Below are 18,571 nucleotides of genomic sequence, written 5' to 3'. Positions count from 1 at the left end.
GTCTGCCTTCGGCTCAGGTCATGATCCCAGGGTCCTGGGATCAAGCCCCGCATCAGGCTCCCTGCTCGGCAGGAGGCCTGCTTCTCCCTCTCCCACTCCCCCTGCTTGTGTTCCTGCTCTCGCTATCTCTCTCTCTGTCAAATAAACAAATAAAATCTTTAAAAAAAAAATATGGGTTGACCTCAGACAAGCAACCTAAACTTGCTTGCCTTTGATTCTCCACATGCAAAAGGGAGATAGTGATGGTACTTGCTTCTTAGGGCTTTTGTAAAAACTGATACACTTACTTTAAGTCAAGAAAATAAATACTCATGTCAAAGACTTGAAATACAATTTTAAAACATGGCTTAAAGATGTAAAAAAAACCCATATCCAACGGTTAAAAGTATAAGCAGATTCTATCCACACACAAGGCAGTTATAAAACCTCACTAATGAACGAGTGTATGTATTACAGACGGCAACCACTTGGGAGTAGCAGAACCCTCCCCCAACCAAAAAATTATTAAACTGATCAACAACGAAATATCCAAAACCACTTACGCCAATAATGTTTTATTTTTTTCCTCCTGTGATAGGAAGGCTGGAAATAACAAATCCATGGCTAGTGTAGACAAAGAAGCTACTGGGGAGGCCGGGATCATTGCGACTTTTCTGCAGGATCCTCTTTAGCCTGCAGCTTGCATCCTCATGGTCACAAGATGGATCTTTGAACACTAGGTACCTGATCTCCTTGCAAGGTGAGAAGTAGGGCAAACAGCAAAAACAAAACACGTAGAAGAATCCAGGTAAGAATAATCCCTTTTCTAGCTCTTTCTCATCTGTTTATCGGTCAACGGCCAGGCTGAGACAAGGACTGTACTGGCTGCAGAAAACTGGTGAGAGACTTTTAAAAATAGCATATGTTAGTAATTGGACAAAAGCTGGATTTTCTTGACATGAAAGAGGAGACACTGGGAGAGCAATGAGATGTGTACGTCACTCTTGGTTGGACAGGAGACGAAGAACATTCCAGAGGATCCATCTAATGGAAGACACCGTGCGCTGAGCCAAGGCATTTGAATCAGACACTCGTAACAAACAGGTATTAAATATACCCACGTTACATGGTATTTTTAACACAATTCCAAATAGTCCACTGGTCCAGTAAGTTATCCAGAAGGAAATTAACACGTATCAGGAATGAAATTATAATAAAAATACTATATACAAACCTTGTGGGATGAAGCCTAAGCGTTAGAGGAGCAAAATCTTAAAAACAGAGACTACGAATTAATGAGTATGGGTCTGTTTTCATGATTAAAGACTGATAAATTTCATATTCACTAGAAAATTCCATCAGGGTATGAATTCTCATAAGCACAAGTGAGGGAGCTGTGGTTAAAATCATTTCCGCGTGGGGATTGTCTACAGTGTGGGTTCTCATGTTTCCTGAAAGAATTACACGGATTATATTTTTGAAGTTTTAAACAGAAACCTCTCCTAGCATGAGTAACATTTCACAAAAACTGAGGGGCTATCTCAGGCTAAGTTTCTCAACCTCAGCAATACTGACATTTTGGGCCACATACTTCTTTGCTGCGGGGGCTCCTGTGCGTCATGTGCCAGAAGCATCTCCCCCCACCCCCGAGCTTTAACAACTTAAAATGTCTCCGGACAAGCAAAATCACCCCCAGTTAGGAACTGCTGCTGTAGACCAAGCGGTGGGCAAGTTTTTCTGTAAAGGACCAGAAAGTAAGGATTTTAGGCTTTGTGAGTTGCATGTGGTGTATGTCACACATTTTTCTTCTTTAAAAACGGAACAACTATTCTTAGCTTGCAAGCCATAGAAAAATAGACAGTTGGCCAATTTGCTGACCTGTTACAGACCTTCCCACACTCCTACTTTACAGAATTTATCTCTTTAGTATGATTTCTTTCATGAAGAATACAGGGTGAGACCAGTAAAGGTTTGCCCAGAGAGTGAATTTACAGATTCTCCCTAGTGTGCTTACTCGTATGCCCACAAGGTGCCGGGTGGTGCTAAAGTCATTTTGACATTAAATACCAAGCTACGGTTTCTCTCCCTAGAGTTCTCCTTTCCTTTGAAGAGCTGAATGTACACTGATGGCTTCTGCACACCATAGGTATGTTTTTGCCCCCAGCGTGTTCTCACAAAGCCCCATAGTAATGAGAAAAAACAGGTCTTCCCCAGCCAGGACACAAATGGATTTCTCCTGTTACAGGAACTCTTTTGTGCCCAGGTGAGTGCATCAAAGTGCTCCTGCCTTCCTTACACCAACGAGGCTGTCTCCCAGTCTGAGCTCTCGTGCTTCCCCTAAAGGAGACCCATCACTGGAGCCTCTTCCACACGGATGACACGAAGAGCTTCTCTCCCCGGTGAGTTTTCACATGGCTCCGAAGGGATGAATGGTCACTGAAGGCTTTCCCACAGGCCAGGCATTCGTAGGGCTTCTCCCCAGTGTGTATCCTTCTGTGCACATTAAGGTTGGAGCCGATGCTGAAGGCTTTCCCGCAATGATCGCACTCGTACGGCTTCTCTCCTGTGTGACTTCTCATGTGTGTCTTGAGGGTCGACTGGTTTCTGAAGGCTTTCCCACACTGCCTACATTCAACACGTTTCTTTACCAGATGAATGCTCATGTGCCTCCTCCGGGATAAATAGTCCCCAAACACTTTCCCACAGGCGGCACATTCATAGCGTCTCTCTTGAGTGTGGATTTTCCTGTGTGTGGTCAGGTTTGAGCTCGCACTGAAGGCTTTCCCACACAGATCACACCCATAGGGTTTCTCTCCAGTGTGAGAATTCATGTGTGTCTTAAGGATGGATTGGTTCCGGAACGCTTTCCCACACTGTCTACATTCAATGGGTTTTTTTACAATATGAATTCTCATGTGTTTTCTCCGTGACAAGAGATCACCAAAGGATTTCCCACATTCTTTACATTCGTATGTTTTCTCTACCATGTGGTTCTTCTTGTGCAAGTTGAAGTTCGACTTCCATCGGAAGGCTTTTCCACACTGTGTGCATTCATAGGGTTTCTCTCCGGTGTGATTGCGGACATGCTCTTTGAGATGGGAGGGATGCTGGAACGCCTTCCCACAGTCGTGGCATGCGTAGGGTCTCTCTCCGGTGTGTGTTCGTTTGTGTGCAATGAGGTGGCAGCTCCTGCCATACGCCTTCCCACACTCGTCACACTTGTAAGGTCTCTCCCCAGTGTGAACTCTCATATGTATCTTCAGTGAGGAGAGGGTTCGGAAGGCATTTCCACACTGACTGCAGTCAAAGGGCTTCTCTGTGAGGTGAGTTCTTGCGTGACTCCTGAGGGCGGAGGGATCGTTGAAGGCTTTCCCACAGGCACTGCATTCGTAGGGCTTCTCCCCTGTGTGTATTCTCCTGTGCCGCGTAAGGGACGCGCTCGTGGTGAAAGCTTTTTGGCACTGGTGACATTCATGCATTTTCCTCCCATTGTAAATGCTCACATGTTGGGCGAGATGTGACCTGTTCTTGAAAGCTGCCCCACAGTCCCGGCGGTGATAGGGCCTCTTGCCAGCGTGCCTTCCCATCTGCTGAGTAAGATGAGTGCCCATGCTGAAGACTTCAAACAGGTGAGTGTACTCGGTGGATTTCTCTCCGAGACGTGTTCTTTCCTGTTAAGAGAGGAGCGCTGACTAAGGCATTTCCCACAACTCATCACATACCTACAAATCATCTACAGTAATCCCCACACGAATTACCGGAAGTAGAAGCACATCACTGTGACGAATGACGTCATGATGTGCAGTGCCAAAACCCTGCTCCTGCCCCATCTGGGCTCTAACAAATAAAAAGGTGGACGCCATCCCCTAAGGCTCCATGGCTGTAACTTCCCCAAAGCTTTTTGCATATGTACCTTGTTAACTGTTTAAATCTGAATTGAGCCCCAACACTCACTAGCTGAGGCACAGTTACAGAAAGATTTGGTTGCCACAACTCTTAAGTTAAGAAATTGAGGCTCGGTTTACAGTTTTCCCCCCAAAGCTGTGATATTCAGTGTCTGAAACAGCTGCCTCTCAGGGAAGGCCACTCGCTTGGTTCTTGAGCTGCTTTTCTGAGACTGCCCCTGTCTCCTCCCAGCATGGGAGACCTGGGATTATCCCAAGGAACTCTTACCACTGTCACACCACTGGATGTTTCCTTCCCAAAAATGCCTTCCATGAGAATGGACCATTTGCTTTTAGATGGAGTCTCCCAATCTGAAACAAATTGGTAAAATATTAACCTGAGGAGAGAAATATTAGCTGGAGAAAGATGGTGAGATGGTAGTGACAAAGATGGGGTGGTGTGTGGGGTGGAGAGGAGGAAATTTCTTTGCGATACTAACCCTAAAGAAGGAAAGGTGATGTTAAAGGGGAGAAACACACATGTAGGTTAAAATGTCCGTGAACTGTGGCTGTGTGAGGCATCTGGCAGTGACAGGGGAGACGTTTAACTTGATTCACTAAGGAATAAATTCTTCGAAGACTGACACTGATAACAACAGAAACAGTATGCCCAGGAATGCTGAGTGGAATGAAAGGATGGCACAGAGTTCATGTGGACATGTTGGATTTAAAGAGGACATCAAGCAATTCTGCTTCTGGGTATATATTCAAGGGAAACAAAAACACTACCTTGAAAAGATAGCCACACACCCCCCATTCACAGTGGCATTATTTATAATAGCCAAGGCAATGGAAGCAATCTAAGAGTCCCTCGAGAGATGAACGGATAAAGAAAATGTGGTATATACACACAATGGGGTATTATTCGGCCATAAGAAAGGGACTCTTCCCATTTTAGACAAGGAGAGAGGGCACAATGCTAAGTGAGATAAGACAGAGGAAAACATACCATAGCTCACTGAAGTGTGGAATCTAAAAACAAAAACCAAACCACCCCCCCCAAAAAAAAAACAGAACAACTGAGCTCGTGGATACAGACTGGTGGTGGTTGTCAGAGGTGGTGGGTGGACAAATGGGTGTGAAGGAGGTCAAAATGTACACAGAAGGTACAAACTCCCAGTTACGAAATAAGTTCAGTCCTGGGGATGTAACGCACAGCATGGTGACTACAGTTAATGATACTCTAATGCACTGAAAGCTGCTAATAAGACAGTAAGTCTTAAAAGTTCTCATCACAAGGAAAAAACATTTTTCTAACTGTGTGGTAATGGATGTTAATGAGATTTACTGTGGTGATCATTTTGCAATAGATACAAATACTAAATCATTATGTTGTACACCTGAAACTAACAGTGTCATGTCAGTTTATCTCAACAAAAACTAAGTAGATAGACAAAGGCAACAGAAGAACAAATACACACACACACACGCACACAGGAGAGGACATTGGGACCAAAGGACTTGCGAGAGAACAGAGAAGGCTCATTCTCAATTTCCCTGGGTGACATTTCCGAATGGATCTCCCTCCATCCCATCACTGAATACGGCAGGTACCCAGAAGTGCCTGAGTCTGCCTGGTGCTTACCGGGAGATGTGGCTTGGTGAAGTGCCCTCTCCTCTGTCCTCAGCTCCTCTTCTTGCTCCAAGTGGGAGATGAGGCTGGGTTTGCCCACCTGATACCCTACTCACGGGGAAAGACACATGTTGAGGGAGGATCGTGCAGAGGACAACCCCTTCCGTTAGGCTGGGGTCAATGTTTTGGTCTTCAGTGTTCTGAAGATGGACAAGTCTGACTTAGGAGCAGCAAAATGATGGTGCCAAATTTCTAAGGAACACAGCGAAAGACTTTCATAAAACACAAAACCACAAAGACCCACACGCTTCGCCCTTCAAAGGAATGAGGATTTCTTAACTCAGAAACCTATGCCCAAACTCAGAAACACGTGACAATGTCCAAGGTCAAGGCATTGAACAGGTCTCAACAACCACTAGGAGACACTGTGAGCGGGGCACCAGGTTGGCTTGGTCACAATTACGTTCCAAAACCCCACAGTCCCTGGGTCACAGCAAGTACTCAAAACAAAAACATCTGATACTCAAATAGAAAAATGATTCCAGCCTTACCCACTGAGGCGAGGTTGCTGTAGTTCTCCAACATCACATCTTTGTACAGTTTTCTCTGAGAAGAATCCAGCAAAGGCCACTCCTTCTCAGTGAAGTCCACAGCAACATCCTGGAAAGTCACTGACTCCTGAATCACCACACACATTTGGGGTCAGTAAGAAACCAGCCTATCCGTGTTCACAGAAAGATGGCTGGGGCGGAAGCCTGGGCACTAGACTCCAAACACAGGATTTTCAGATGGGGTTCTGGGGTCTCAAATGTGTTCCAGAAGCCAGTCCTCAAGGCTCTTCACTATGAGGTGATCCCATCTCTTCAAATTCAAACTCTGCTAACACAGGACCAAAGCTCTCTAGCTTTGAGCTGAGCATTCTGAGCTCTGTTATGAGAGAAGCACCTGCGACACAAGTTCATTTCCCCTAACCGTGTCCCTGATACCAGGAGAGCCTTACAACAGTCTCTGGCTTTTTCTCCTGTGCCCTGTTCAGGCACTGATCGGCCTAGGGGAGGCTCTCAAAGAACTCTAACAAGTGGTGCTGAGGGCATTCTAGGGAAGTGCCTCTCCCACCCCCAGGGGCCCAGAGATCTCATACCTGAGAACCAACACCTGCCAGCATAGGGGGTTCTAGGCCACTGCAAGCAAACAGGTCCACATCCTGAGAACAGGAATGGTCTTTTGAAGAAGGAGAAACTTCTGACTCCTGGATATAGGCAGGGTCCTGGGTAGACACAGCTGGAGAAGAGCAGATCCATGAGGATTAGAGCCTGCCCGACACTCAGAGATCAGGAAAATGCCCCACACCCACTGTAAGTGTGCAGTGCCTATCCCTGTTTCTCTTTCACACATGCAACGTCTTGTAACGAGCCAGAGCAGCCCTGCTCCACTCATGGACGGAAAAAGGACGGTGGGCTTTCATACCCACAAAGTGACATATGTTCTCAATCAATGAGTGAAGAAATTAAAGCTCTAAGAGGCAGACCTGTCACTCTGCTCAGATTTATCACAATAATAAATGGATAAAAAAAATAATAGGGGCACCTGGCCGACTCAGTTGGTGGAAGCTGCAACTCTTGATCTCAGGATTGTGAGTTTGAACCCCACGCTGGGTGAAGAAATTACTTAAAAATGAAACCTTTAATAATGGTAATAATAAAAACTAACAGAGAGTTACCCATTACAGTTCTTCCTTATATACCAACCACACACAATCCCTACTTCACCCAAATTCACAAAGACCCCAAATCAGACAGTCACTGGGAGGCTACCAAGACTTTGCTCCCACCTCTTTCCAGTTGCTCCATCCTCTCTGGCAGCCCTCCCTCTGGCCATGCACACCCTTGACCTCCGTGAAGTCCAGGGGCCACTTAATAAGCTGGACTTCTGAGGGCATCCATTCATCACCCCAAGAACTTACCACATGTGGGAGACAGACCAAGAGCTGCCATCCCGTGAGAATGAAGTCGATTTGTCCGAACAACAGGGCACTGGCAGCAGGAAGCTGTCACGGGACTCCTGGAGCAGGCATCTGTAGTGAATGAGAAAAGGACTAGCAGCAGCAGTCCTGCCTCTCGGGCTCACAGGAGAATTCTGACTTCTGCTTTCCTGCATCTCCTCTTTGGAGCAGCAAGTTCTATCTTGGGCCCTGTCACGGGCCTTTGTCTTCCCAGGAAATCCTCCAGGCAATGTGGGGAAGGTCCCTGATGCGCCTCAAGTAAGATTCAGATCCATTATCCCAGGTAACCTGTCCCCAAACACAACTTGTCTGACTCTCTTACTCGATAAACACTTGGGCTGCAGACTTCTCTTCTTCCTTCCAACTTTAAGGCTCACCATGACTTAGGATGGTTCTAGTAGCCACGAGGATGGTCCACTTAGAACCACGTGTTCCAATCTCCAGTGCCTTTTGGCCGCACACTCCACACCAACACATACACCTTGGCCACAGACCAGCCCTTGTCATCACTGGAATCAGCTTCACCTTGCAGATAATGATTCAGAAATCTTGCTCTCTACAAAATCTCCTCTGTAACACTTCACACAAACTCTCCCACTTGAGAGAGGATTCCAGGCCACCCATGCTGTTACCATCTTGCTCCCTAACAGAAAATTCATTTTTTCACCACCCCACCTACCCAGCTGGAAGTCATTATGGATCTATAACATCTACTACTCTCTGCGCATTATAACACCTACTGACCAAAAGAGCGGCCTTGGATGGCTCCAACCATTTACCTCCTCTCTTGAAGGTACCTGGCAAGACCACTCTGCACACAACCCCTAACCTTCAGCTGCGAAAGGAGCACCTACATTCGAGAAAAGCATACTATGAAACCTGACCTTCCAATCTCCCCAAAACCATGTACAAATCTTGCCAGTTTTTCCTGAATCAAAAACTGTTTTACCATTATTCTTACTTTTACCAAATAATCTTATTTGCATTTCACAGTAATCTCAACTAAAAAAACATACCTCAGCAAAAGAACTGGAAAATGAAACTTTAAAAAAAAAGCCATTTATGATAGCCTAAGACATATAAAATATCTAGGAATAAGTTAGAAGCTGTGTAAGACCTTGACAACAAAAAATGTGAAACATTGCTGAAAAAAAATTAAAGACCTAAATAATATCCCCTAGGCAGGGATATCACTTTCAGAGACTACAAGAATCATTATTATTAAGGTAGCATTTATTCTCCCTGAATTCACCTGCCAATACAATGCAATCCCTATCAAAATCCCAGCAGGCTTTTTCTCTAGAAGTTTCAAGCCAAATCTAAAATGTACACCACGGGTGCCTGGATGGATCAGTTGGTTAAGCATCCAACTCTTGGTTTCAATTCAGGTCTTGATCTCAGGGTCGTGAGTTCAAGCCCTGCATTGAAAAAAAAAAAAAAGATAAAAAATAAATAAATAAAATGTATAACAAAATGCAAAAGATCTAGAGGAGCCGGAACAATGTTAAGAAAGAAAAACAAATTTGGAGGATTCACACTACTAAGTTCACCACAGTAATGAAGAGTTACTGGAATAAGTAACAAATAGGTCAATGGAATAGAACAGAGTTAGAAACAAACCTACATGTGCACAAATTATATTCAGTAAGAGAACAAAGAGATTCAGTAGGGAAAGCAGTCTTCTTAATAAATGAAGAATAAACTGAAAGAACTCAATGGGTAAAAAGGAACTGCATTTTCTATTATCACTGCATAAGCAAAAATTTAAATTAAAAACTTTTGAAATCAATCAGAAAACAAAAAATAAAACCCACAGAAAATATTTTAACCATCTCTACTTACACAACTGTATTTTAGACTAGATACAAGTAGAATATTTTAAAAATATCAATAAATCGACTTTCCCCAAATTGAACACCTTTAGTCAAATAACATCAAGAAAATGAAGTCTAGCATAAAACACATAGATCAATGCAACAAAAATGAGACCAGAAGTCACACATACAGTCAATTACTTTATGACAAAAAAATCTAATAATATACAATGACAGTCACTTTAATAAATAATGTTGGCACAAGTACATGGCCACATGCAAAAGAAGGAATCTGGATCACTATCTTACACCACACACAAAAGTTAACTCAAAATGGATTAAAGACATGAATGAATATAAGACCTGAAACCACAAAACTCCTAAAAGGAAACCTAAGCAGTAAGCTTCTTGACATTGGTCTCAGCAATTATTTTTTGACTTGAAACCAAAAGCAAAGGAAACAAAAGCAAAAATAAGTGGGACTACACCAAACTAAAAAGCTTCTGAACAGTAAAGGAAACCATCAACAAAATGAAAAGGCAACCTACCTAACAGAAAAAAATATTTGCAATATCTGATAAGGAGTTAATGTCCAAATATATAAAAGACTCATACAACTCAACAGCAAAAAACCAATCCAATAAAAAAATGAGCAGAGGATCTGAAGAGACATTTTCCCAAAAAAGAAATACAGATGGCCAACAGAACCCGAGAAGATGCTCAACATCACTGAACATTAGGGAAAAGAAAGTCAAACCACAATGAGATAGCACCTCACACCTGTTAGAATGACTATTATCAAAAAAGACAAGAAAATGGGGTGCCTGGCTGGCTTAGTCAATAGAGCACACAACTCTTTTTTTTTTTTTTTTTAGAGCACACAACTCTTGATCTTGGGGTTGTGAGTTTAAACCCCACACTGAGTGTAGAGATTACTCAAAAAAGAAATTAAAAATTAAAAAAAAAAAAAAAAAAGGAAGACAAGAGGGGCACCTGGGTGGCTCAGTAGGTTAGGTGTCTATTGATTTCAGCTCATATCCTGATCTCAGGAATGTGAGATCGAGCCTGCTTGGGGTTCTCTTTCCTTCTCCCTCTGCCCCTCCCCCCACTAGCACTCGTGCTCTCTCTCTAAAATAAATAAGATCTTAAAAAAAAGACAAGATATAACAAGTGTTAGCGAGGATGTGGAAGAAAGGGAACCTTATGCACTGTTGGTGGGAATGTAAATTGGCACAACCACTATGGTAAACAGAACAGAGGTTCCTCAAAAAATTAAAACAGAACTACCATATGATCCAGCAATTCCACTTGTGGGTATTTACCTGAATGAAACAGTAATTTGGAAAATACATCTGCAGCCCTATGTTCATTGCAGCATTATTTACAATAGCCAAGATATGGAAACAACCAAAGTGTCCACCGATGGATTAACAGGCAAAGAAAATGCACATGCACCTGAATATTGCTCAACCATTAAAAAAATGAAATCTAGCCACTTGCCACATGGATACACTTTGAGGGCATTGTGCAAAGTGAAATAAGCAGTCTTATAATAAGTGGACAGAGAAAGAGATAAATATTATATGTTTTTACTTCTATGTGGAATCTGTAAGAAAAACCAGAAAACAAGATTGTGGATAAGAGAACAGATTGGTGATTTCCTGAGGCAGGGGGTGCGTTAAATGGGTGAAGGGGGTTAAAAGGTACAAATTTCCAGTTATAAAATGAGTAAGTCATTGGGATATAATGTACAGCATGGTGACTACAGTTAAAAATATTGTAGTGCATATTTAAAAGTAGGTAGGGCAGGGTACAACATAGGGAATAATATAGCCCAAGGTATTGTAATAACATTGCACGGTGATAAATGGTAGCTACACTTGTGGTGAGCACAGCATGAAGTTTTTACACCTGAAACTACTGTAACACTGTGAGTTAACTATACTTGTTTAAGAAAACTGAGAGGAGGGCGCCTGGGTGGTTCAGATGGTTAAGCGTCTGCCTTCGGCTCAGGTCACGATCCCAGAGTCCTGGGATCGAGTCCCACATCGGGCTCCCTGCTCCTTGGGAGCCTGCTTCTCCCTCTGCCTCTCTCTCTCTCTCATGAATAAATAAATAAATAAATAAATCTTTAAAAAAAAAAAAGAAAAGAAAACTGAGGGGAAATCCACTAGGAGAGTGGATCTTGAAAGTTCTCATCACAAGGTAAAAAAATCTGTAACTACGTACAGTGATGATATTAACTATACACTTACTGTAGTGATCAACTTTGCACACTTTGCAATACATACAAATATTGAATCATTACACTATACACCTGAAACTAATTGATATAACATAATGCTATATCAATTATACCTCAATTCAAAAAAAAAAAAAAATGAACAGGCAAGCCACAGATTGAGAAAAAATATTTGGAGTACATATACTTAACAAAGAGCTCATATTCAAAGTACATAAAGAACTCTTACCAAAAACAAAACAAAAACAAAAACAACTCAACAAAAAAGGCTAAAGACACTTCACAAAATATAATGAATGACCAATATAATAAGTTTGTCAGAAGGTACTCAACATCATTAGTCAACAGATGAATGCAAAACAAAACTGAAGATACTGGATTTCAACCCAGTAGAGTGGCCAAAATAAAAGACTACCAACATCAAATGTTGGCAAGTATGGATGGCTGCGGTTTTAACAGTTCAACTACCATGGACAACAGTGTGCCAGTTTCTTAAAAGTACACTTACCATTTGACTCAGCCATTCCACCCATCGAATTTACCCAAGAGAAATTTTTAAAAACATGTTACAAAGACTCATACAAAAATGTTCATAACAATCTGATTTCATAATAACCCCAAACTGTAAACAATCTAAATATCCATCAACAGAATGGATAAACAAATGGTGGTGTGTACAATGGAATACTACTGAAGAATAAAAACTACTGAAACACACAACACGGTTGAATGTCTACAATGTTGATCAACAGAAACCAGACACAAAAAATGTTCTGATTCCAGTTATATGACATCCACAAAATAGCAAACTTATTTAGGTTAGCAAAACTTGTTTATTTCGGTCAATAGAAGTAAAAAAGTGGCTGTCTCAGTGGAAGAGTATGAGATGAAGAGACTGAGAAGAGGAACTTTCTAGAGCAACTAAAATATTCTTCATATTTTTATTTATTTTTTTAAGTTAGCGGTTACACAATGTACACAACTGTCAAAAAAATTCATCAACCTGGATCTAAGATCTGTAAATTGTCTTCAATATAAGTTATACTTTACCTTAAAAAGTTAAAAGGAGCTATTTCTAATTTTTTGGTCTCAGTTCTACCAAAATTCCTCCCAAAACGGATCTCTGATACTCTCCTCCACTCCTATTACAAACAAGGACAGAGATGTCTGCCCTCCCTTCTAATCCAACCTCTTCAGGGTAAATAAATACATAAATAAATTCAAAAAGTAAGGAGAAAGGGGTGCCTGGGTGGCTCAGTTGGTTAAGCATCTGAGTCTAGATTTCAGCTCAGGTCATGATCTCAGGGTCCTGGGGTCGAGCGGAGCCCTGTGTCAGGCTCTGCACTCAGCATGGAGTCTGCTTGTCCTTCTCCCTCCCACTGGTTGCATGCTCTATAAAATAACTAACTAAAATCTTAAAAAAAAAAAAAAAAGTACAGAAAAGGGTGCCTGGGTGGCTCAGTTGGTTAAGCGTCTCTCTTTGGCTCAGGTCATGATCCCAGGGTTCTGGGTTCAAGCCTGGCACCGGGCTCCCTGCTCAGCGGGGAGCCTGCTTCTGCCCCTTCCTGCTGCTCCCCCTGCTTGTGTTCTCTGTCAAATAAATAAATAAAATTTTTTTTTTAAAGCTGGTTTAAATATGTTAGTACCAGACAGAAAGGATTAAGGTAGAAAGGTTCTTAGAGAAAACTGAGGTATTCCAGAATGAATTCAAGAAAAAGCTGTATGTATGTTTTCACATCCTCAAACACATGAAAAAAATAAAGAAGGACAGAACTCTGAGGAGAATGGACAAAGCCACCACCAGAGATCTCACTAATATAGTTCAAGCAGACAAGTCAATAATTACATGCAGACTGAACAAGATGAAATCACATCCCCTAGCTACTATAAAACCCAACCACAAAGGCACACTGTGTCTCAGAAAATGGCATCTCTCTCTGAAAACAGGGCCAGGAAATTACCAAACAATGCCCAAAAGATAACCAGAAAAATGTCACAGGAATGGATAGTAAAGAAAAAAAAAAAGAAAGAAAAAACAACCCTAAATAATTCACGTGTCAAAGAAGTCATAATATTCAATATTTAGAACTGAAATATAACAAGATACCACATTCTTTGGAATGTGACAGGTGCCCAATGTAAGAAACTGGAAAGAGACATCCCAAAAAAGTAAAAGGAGGAAAACTATAAAGAACAGAGTTACAAAACAGAAGAAGACATTCATATTGTGAAGTGGCTCAATCAAACCAAAAGTTCTCTAAGAAAAACAAAACTGACAAAATTTTGGCAGAATTTATTTTATTTTTTTATAAGTTGTCTTTTTTTTTTTAAGATTATTTATTTATTTATTTGAGAGAGAGAGAATGAGAGATAGAGAGCACGAGAGGGAAGAGGGTCAGAGGGAGAAGCAGACTCCCCGCCGAGCAGGGAGCCCGATGAGGGACCCGATCCTGGGACTCCAGGATCATGACCTGAGCCGAAGGCAGTCGCTTAACCAACTGAGCCACCCAGGAGCCCTATTTTATTTTATTTTATTTTATTTTATTTTTTTAAGATTTTTTATTTATTTATTTGAGAGAGAGAGAGAACGAGAGATAGAAAGCACGAGAGGGAAGAGGGTCAGAGGGAGAAGCAGACTCCCCGCTGAGCAGGAAGCCCGATGTGGGACTCGATCCCGGGACTCCAGGATCATGACCTGAGCCGAAGGCAGTCGCCTAACCAACCGAGCCACCCAGGCGCCCCCCTATTTTATTTTTTTTAAAAAGGAAAATATAAGAATGAAAAACCAGATTACAATACAGATGTGACAGGCATTGAAAATATAAGAACTTTATTAACTTTGACTATACAATTTAAACCCTAGAAGGAATGAATTAAGTTCCTAAAGAAATTTTACTCACCATAATGAAATAAAGAACTTAGATGCCCTATTGATATGGGAAACAAAGGCAGAAGAAAAAAATTATTAAATTTCCCTACAATTACAGCCCCTTGACAAGACCTTGAAACTCAGCTGTCTTGATGTTAATACTTTGCTTAGGGCAAAAGGCAATCTCAGGCCTGACCGCCAGGATCCTGTTAAGTCTACTTCAACATATAAAAATTCCTTTGGGGGCGCCTGGGTGGCTCAGTCGGTTGGGCGACTGCCTTCGGCTCAGGTCATGATCCTGGAGTCCCGGGATCGAGTCCTGCATCAGGCTCCCTGCTCGGCGGGGAGTCGGCTTCTCCCTCTGACTCTCCTCCCTCTCGTGCTCTCTCTCTTTCTCTCTCTCTCAAATAAATAAAATCTTAAAAATAAATAAATAAAAATAAAAATTCCCTTGGAAATTTCCTTTATCTCCTTTATTCCCCAAGATACATGTTGGCAATCATCCTCCAAGCATATGACCCACCAATACACATTTGAAGGGTCTCATGACTGAGGGTTTACTAAACAATAATAAATGACCTTTTCCTAACGATAGGTAGACACCTCAGGATCCTGGAAACAAGGTTTCCACAATACCCGGGAGGCTTACGCTATCCAACCTGAAAGTAGATCATGGCCCACTCCTCATGACCCCAGTGCAGCTCTCTCTGTCCGGGGGTCCTGTCCCCATGCTTCAGTAAAACTACCTCTTTGCACCAAAGACGTCTCAAGAATTCTTTCTTGGCCACTGGCTTCAAACCCTAACATCTTTCTCACATCACTGTGACCCTTAAAGGAACTGAAACAACAGCTCAAAAAATTTCCACAAAGAAAACTCCAGACCCAAATGGTTCTGGCACAACTCCCTTTTAAGGAAAAAGTGATTCTATTCTTAGGCAAAATATTCCAGAGTTTAGAAAACAGAGAGAACATTCCCACCCCATTTTATGAGGCTGGCATAAATTTGAAACAGAAAAGGAAGATCGCAAGCCAATTTTACTCAAACACAGATCCAAATAACCAACGCACTAGCAGATAAAAGCCAAAAATGACACAATAGTGCCTTATCCTTTTCAAGTTAGTTATTTACCAAAGCAAATGTAGTGAGTCATTAGAAAATCAATTGGTTTAGTTTGCAACAATATCAGATAAACAAGAAAAGCATATTATTCACCCATTCATTCAATGCACAACAGTAGTAGCACCTACCATAAGCCAGCCATTGTTTACAGAGCTTGAGATACACAAAAGAAACATATCACAGTAGATGCTGAAAGGAAAAAAAAAATCACTTGTTAAAAACCTGAACTGTTCAAGAGGAAAAACTCTTTAAAACTAGGACAAGAAGGGAGCTTCCTTTACTATCTTAAAAAAAGAGCCTCCAGCAAACATAAGGTCAATTCCCTTAAAGGCAAAGAAAAAAAAAAAAAAAGGACTGCCTAAAGTTTGCCATCCAAACTCCATTCAATGCTACCAGGAGGCCCCAGCCTGTCCAGTGAAGTTAAGTAAATAAAACATGAAAGATGCAAATGGAAAATAAAAAAATTTACCTATTTATTCTCTACAGATGATAACACTGTCTCTGAAGAACATTCAAAATACTACACAAAAACTAACCCAAATTCAATACACCAAGCCGTTGGGGAAAAAAAATTCCTAAACACTAAAAAAAAGTTCCTAGGAATAAATCTAACAACAACAAAACTCTCAAAACTTTCTCTCTCTTTCTCTCACACTCACTCTCACTCACACACACACACACACACACACACACACACACACACCCTAGGGGCACCAAGGTAGCTCAGTTGGTTAAGCGTCCGCCTTCGGCTCAGGTCATGATCCTGAGGTCCTGGGCTCAAGCCATCTTCGGGAGCGCCCTGCTCAGCCCGGAGTTGTCTTTTCCCTCTCCCTCTGCCCCTCCCCCAACTCATGGGCACGCTGCCAATCAAATAAATAAAATCTCAAAAAAAAAACAACACCCTAAATCTTTTAAAACTTTACTCAAAGGCATTACAAAATATATAAGTACATAGACATAATATTCATTATAAGATACAATGGAATTATGCCAATATTATCCAAGTTCATATACAGATTCAACACAACTTCAAAATAAAACTCCAGTAGGTGGAACTTTGTAAACTGACTCTAAAATTTAAGCCATGAAGTGCCTGAAAAATGGCTAAGTGTATGTACTTCAACTACAAGATATTTAGAAATCTCTAAATATCAAAGTGTGCTTGCATTAACGGAAAAAAGGATGTCTCTGAAAGTACTGAAGAGTGTGAGTCCATTCACAAATAATTACCCAGACTAGGATATAAATTTTGGGGAAAAACGTATAAGCAGTAAAGTCCATAAAAGAATTCATGGGGAAAGCGGAGGATGCAGGAAAGACCACGTAGTTTCTAGTGATTTCGTAGGATCTTTCTGGGCCTGGTTTGCAGATTCGCTTTATTGCTGTCCTTTTAAGAGTGTGTGTGTTTCCATACTTTTTTTGCAAAGAGAATGCGTGTGTGTTCCCGTATCTTTTTTGGCATGTTTTATATTCCAATTAAAAAATACTTGAAATTTAAAGGATAAATAACCAAGCACAGTAAGATGGTAAAAACTGCAAAATTTTAGTAATCACAATAAATATTAATGGGCTAACTCTCAAGTTAAATTAACAGAAGGTTGAAGTGAACTTTTTTTTGAAGTGAACTATCAAATCTAGTTATAGGCTGTTTACACGAGTCAACTAAACTAACAGGTAAGTGCACCGAAAACTTTAAATATAAAATTTAAAATTCAATACAAATGTTAACAGAAAGCCAGTGTGCCTCCACTAATGTTGGAGAAAATGGACCGCAGAGCAAAAGGTATTATCCTCGCGGTCTCCCATTCCTGACCCCACCATGTCCTGAATTCACCTCGGCCCGGCTTTCCCCTCCCACCCCAAGAGTCCATTTTTTAAAAAACCAGATCACCATTGCCTTCCCCTTGTCCTCAACACAGTGGTCCTAAATTTCACTCCTCGCGTACCAGCGTTTCATATCGCCGATCACAGAGTCTAAAGCAGACTCCTCGCCTGGCTGCCTGGCTTCCCGGTCCCAGGTCCCTGTCCCCATTTACTCCTCCCTGCCTGTGGGCCTTTCGTGTCCTCGGGAAGACCGAGGGTAAAGGGTTAAGTGAGGAGAGCAGGGCTTACAAGGCTGAAGGTAGAACCGGGTGGAATGGAGGTCACGGAAGCTGCCGCTGAAGGGACACCAAATTCATGCAGCACGTCCGGTCTGCGGCAGGAAAGCGAAGGGTCCCCAACAGTCCAGAGGAAGCCGCACCCCTCCCCTGCCCATGTGTATAGCCGCAATCACCTCCCGGGAGCAATGGCTTCCGCTTCACTTCCGCCTTCTAAATCTCGCGGGGCTTCATTGGCGGCCTCTAACTCGGAAGCACGGGGCGGAAAGGATTCTGGGAAATGTAGTTCTCGAGTTTAGACGGTCATGGGGTGGCTCCCCGGTGGAGTCTGGCGAGCCACATTTCCCGACTTCCAATTGTTGCAGGTCCCCAGGACTCAGTTCTCAGGTTTCTTTTCGTCTTCTCATCGTTCTCTCTGTGGTAGCGGCGAGTCTCACCGTTTTAAGTATTGTTTATGTACTCAAGGCTCAAATTTCCATCCACAGCCCCACAGGTCTACCCTGGATTCCAGGCGGTATGAGACTTGCTCTCTCCACTTGGCTATTTTATAGACACTTTAAAATGCCACAAATCAAACAACTGACTTCACCCTCTCAACCTCAAGTAATAGCAACCCCATCTTTCCACTTGTCCACTGTAAAGCCTGACGACACCCTCAACTCTTTGGTTTGTCGCATCTATCCAACAGGGAATATTCAGTTCTACTTTGACCGTCAACCCAGTCTGATCACTTTGCCAAAAAAAAAAAAAAAAAAAAAAAAATGTTTTCCTTGCTCCTGAGTCAAGAGAGGTTATGGCGGGGCTTGGAAAAATCCGGGTCAGCGTTTTGTGGTCCTCTTTTACAATACCTCAGCCAAAAAGTTAGGAGGCCCAGCTTCCAAGTGAAGGCGTTTATCTGGGCAAGGTGAGCACAGGAAGAATGCAGGAGC

The 18,571-nt window shown here is 42.1% G+C and overlaps 1 protein-coding gene across 2 annotated transcripts; it reads right to left on the bottom strand.

Moving 5' to 3' along the window:
- Nucleotides 1-538: 538 nt before the first annotated feature.
- ZNF317 (zinc finger protein 317) lies at nt 539-17,834 on the bottom strand. 2 transcript variants are annotated; one of them, XM_073887737.1, is made up of 8 exons: nt 17,656-17,834; nt 15,672-15,732; nt 7,460-7,570; nt 6,638-6,777; nt 6,048-6,174; nt 5,509-5,604; nt 4,153-4,235; nt 539-3,650 (listed from the first exon to the last, which is right to left on the bottom strand). In XM_073887737.1, exons 3-8 carry the CDS (start codon nt 7,488-7,490, stop codon nt 2,331-2,333), a joined length of 1,797 nt encoding a protein of 598 aa, XP_073743838.1. In that variant the 5' UTR covers nt 7,491-7,570; nt 15,672-15,732; nt 17,656-17,834; the 3' UTR covers nt 539-2,330. The 2 variants fall into 2 exon arrangements, with proteins under 2 accessions (XP_073743838.1, XP_025718733.1); XM_025862948.2 differs by lacking the exon at nt 15,672-15,732.
- Between the last annotated feature and the right edge of the window lie 737 nt (nt 17,835-18,571).

Source organism: Callorhinus ursinus, unplaced genomic scaffold (genome assembly GCF_003265705.2).
Source record: "Callorhinus ursinus isolate GAN/ISIS: 27379988/994484 unplaced genomic scaffold, GSC_fseal_2.0 scaffold82, whole genome shotgun sequence".
Taxonomy (NCBI): Eukaryota; Metazoa; Chordata; class Mammalia; order Carnivora; family Otariidae; genus Callorhinus; species Callorhinus ursinus.
The sequence above is the reverse complement of the archived record's forward strand: the minus strand, read 5'-3'. Positions and strand labels throughout refer to the sequence as shown.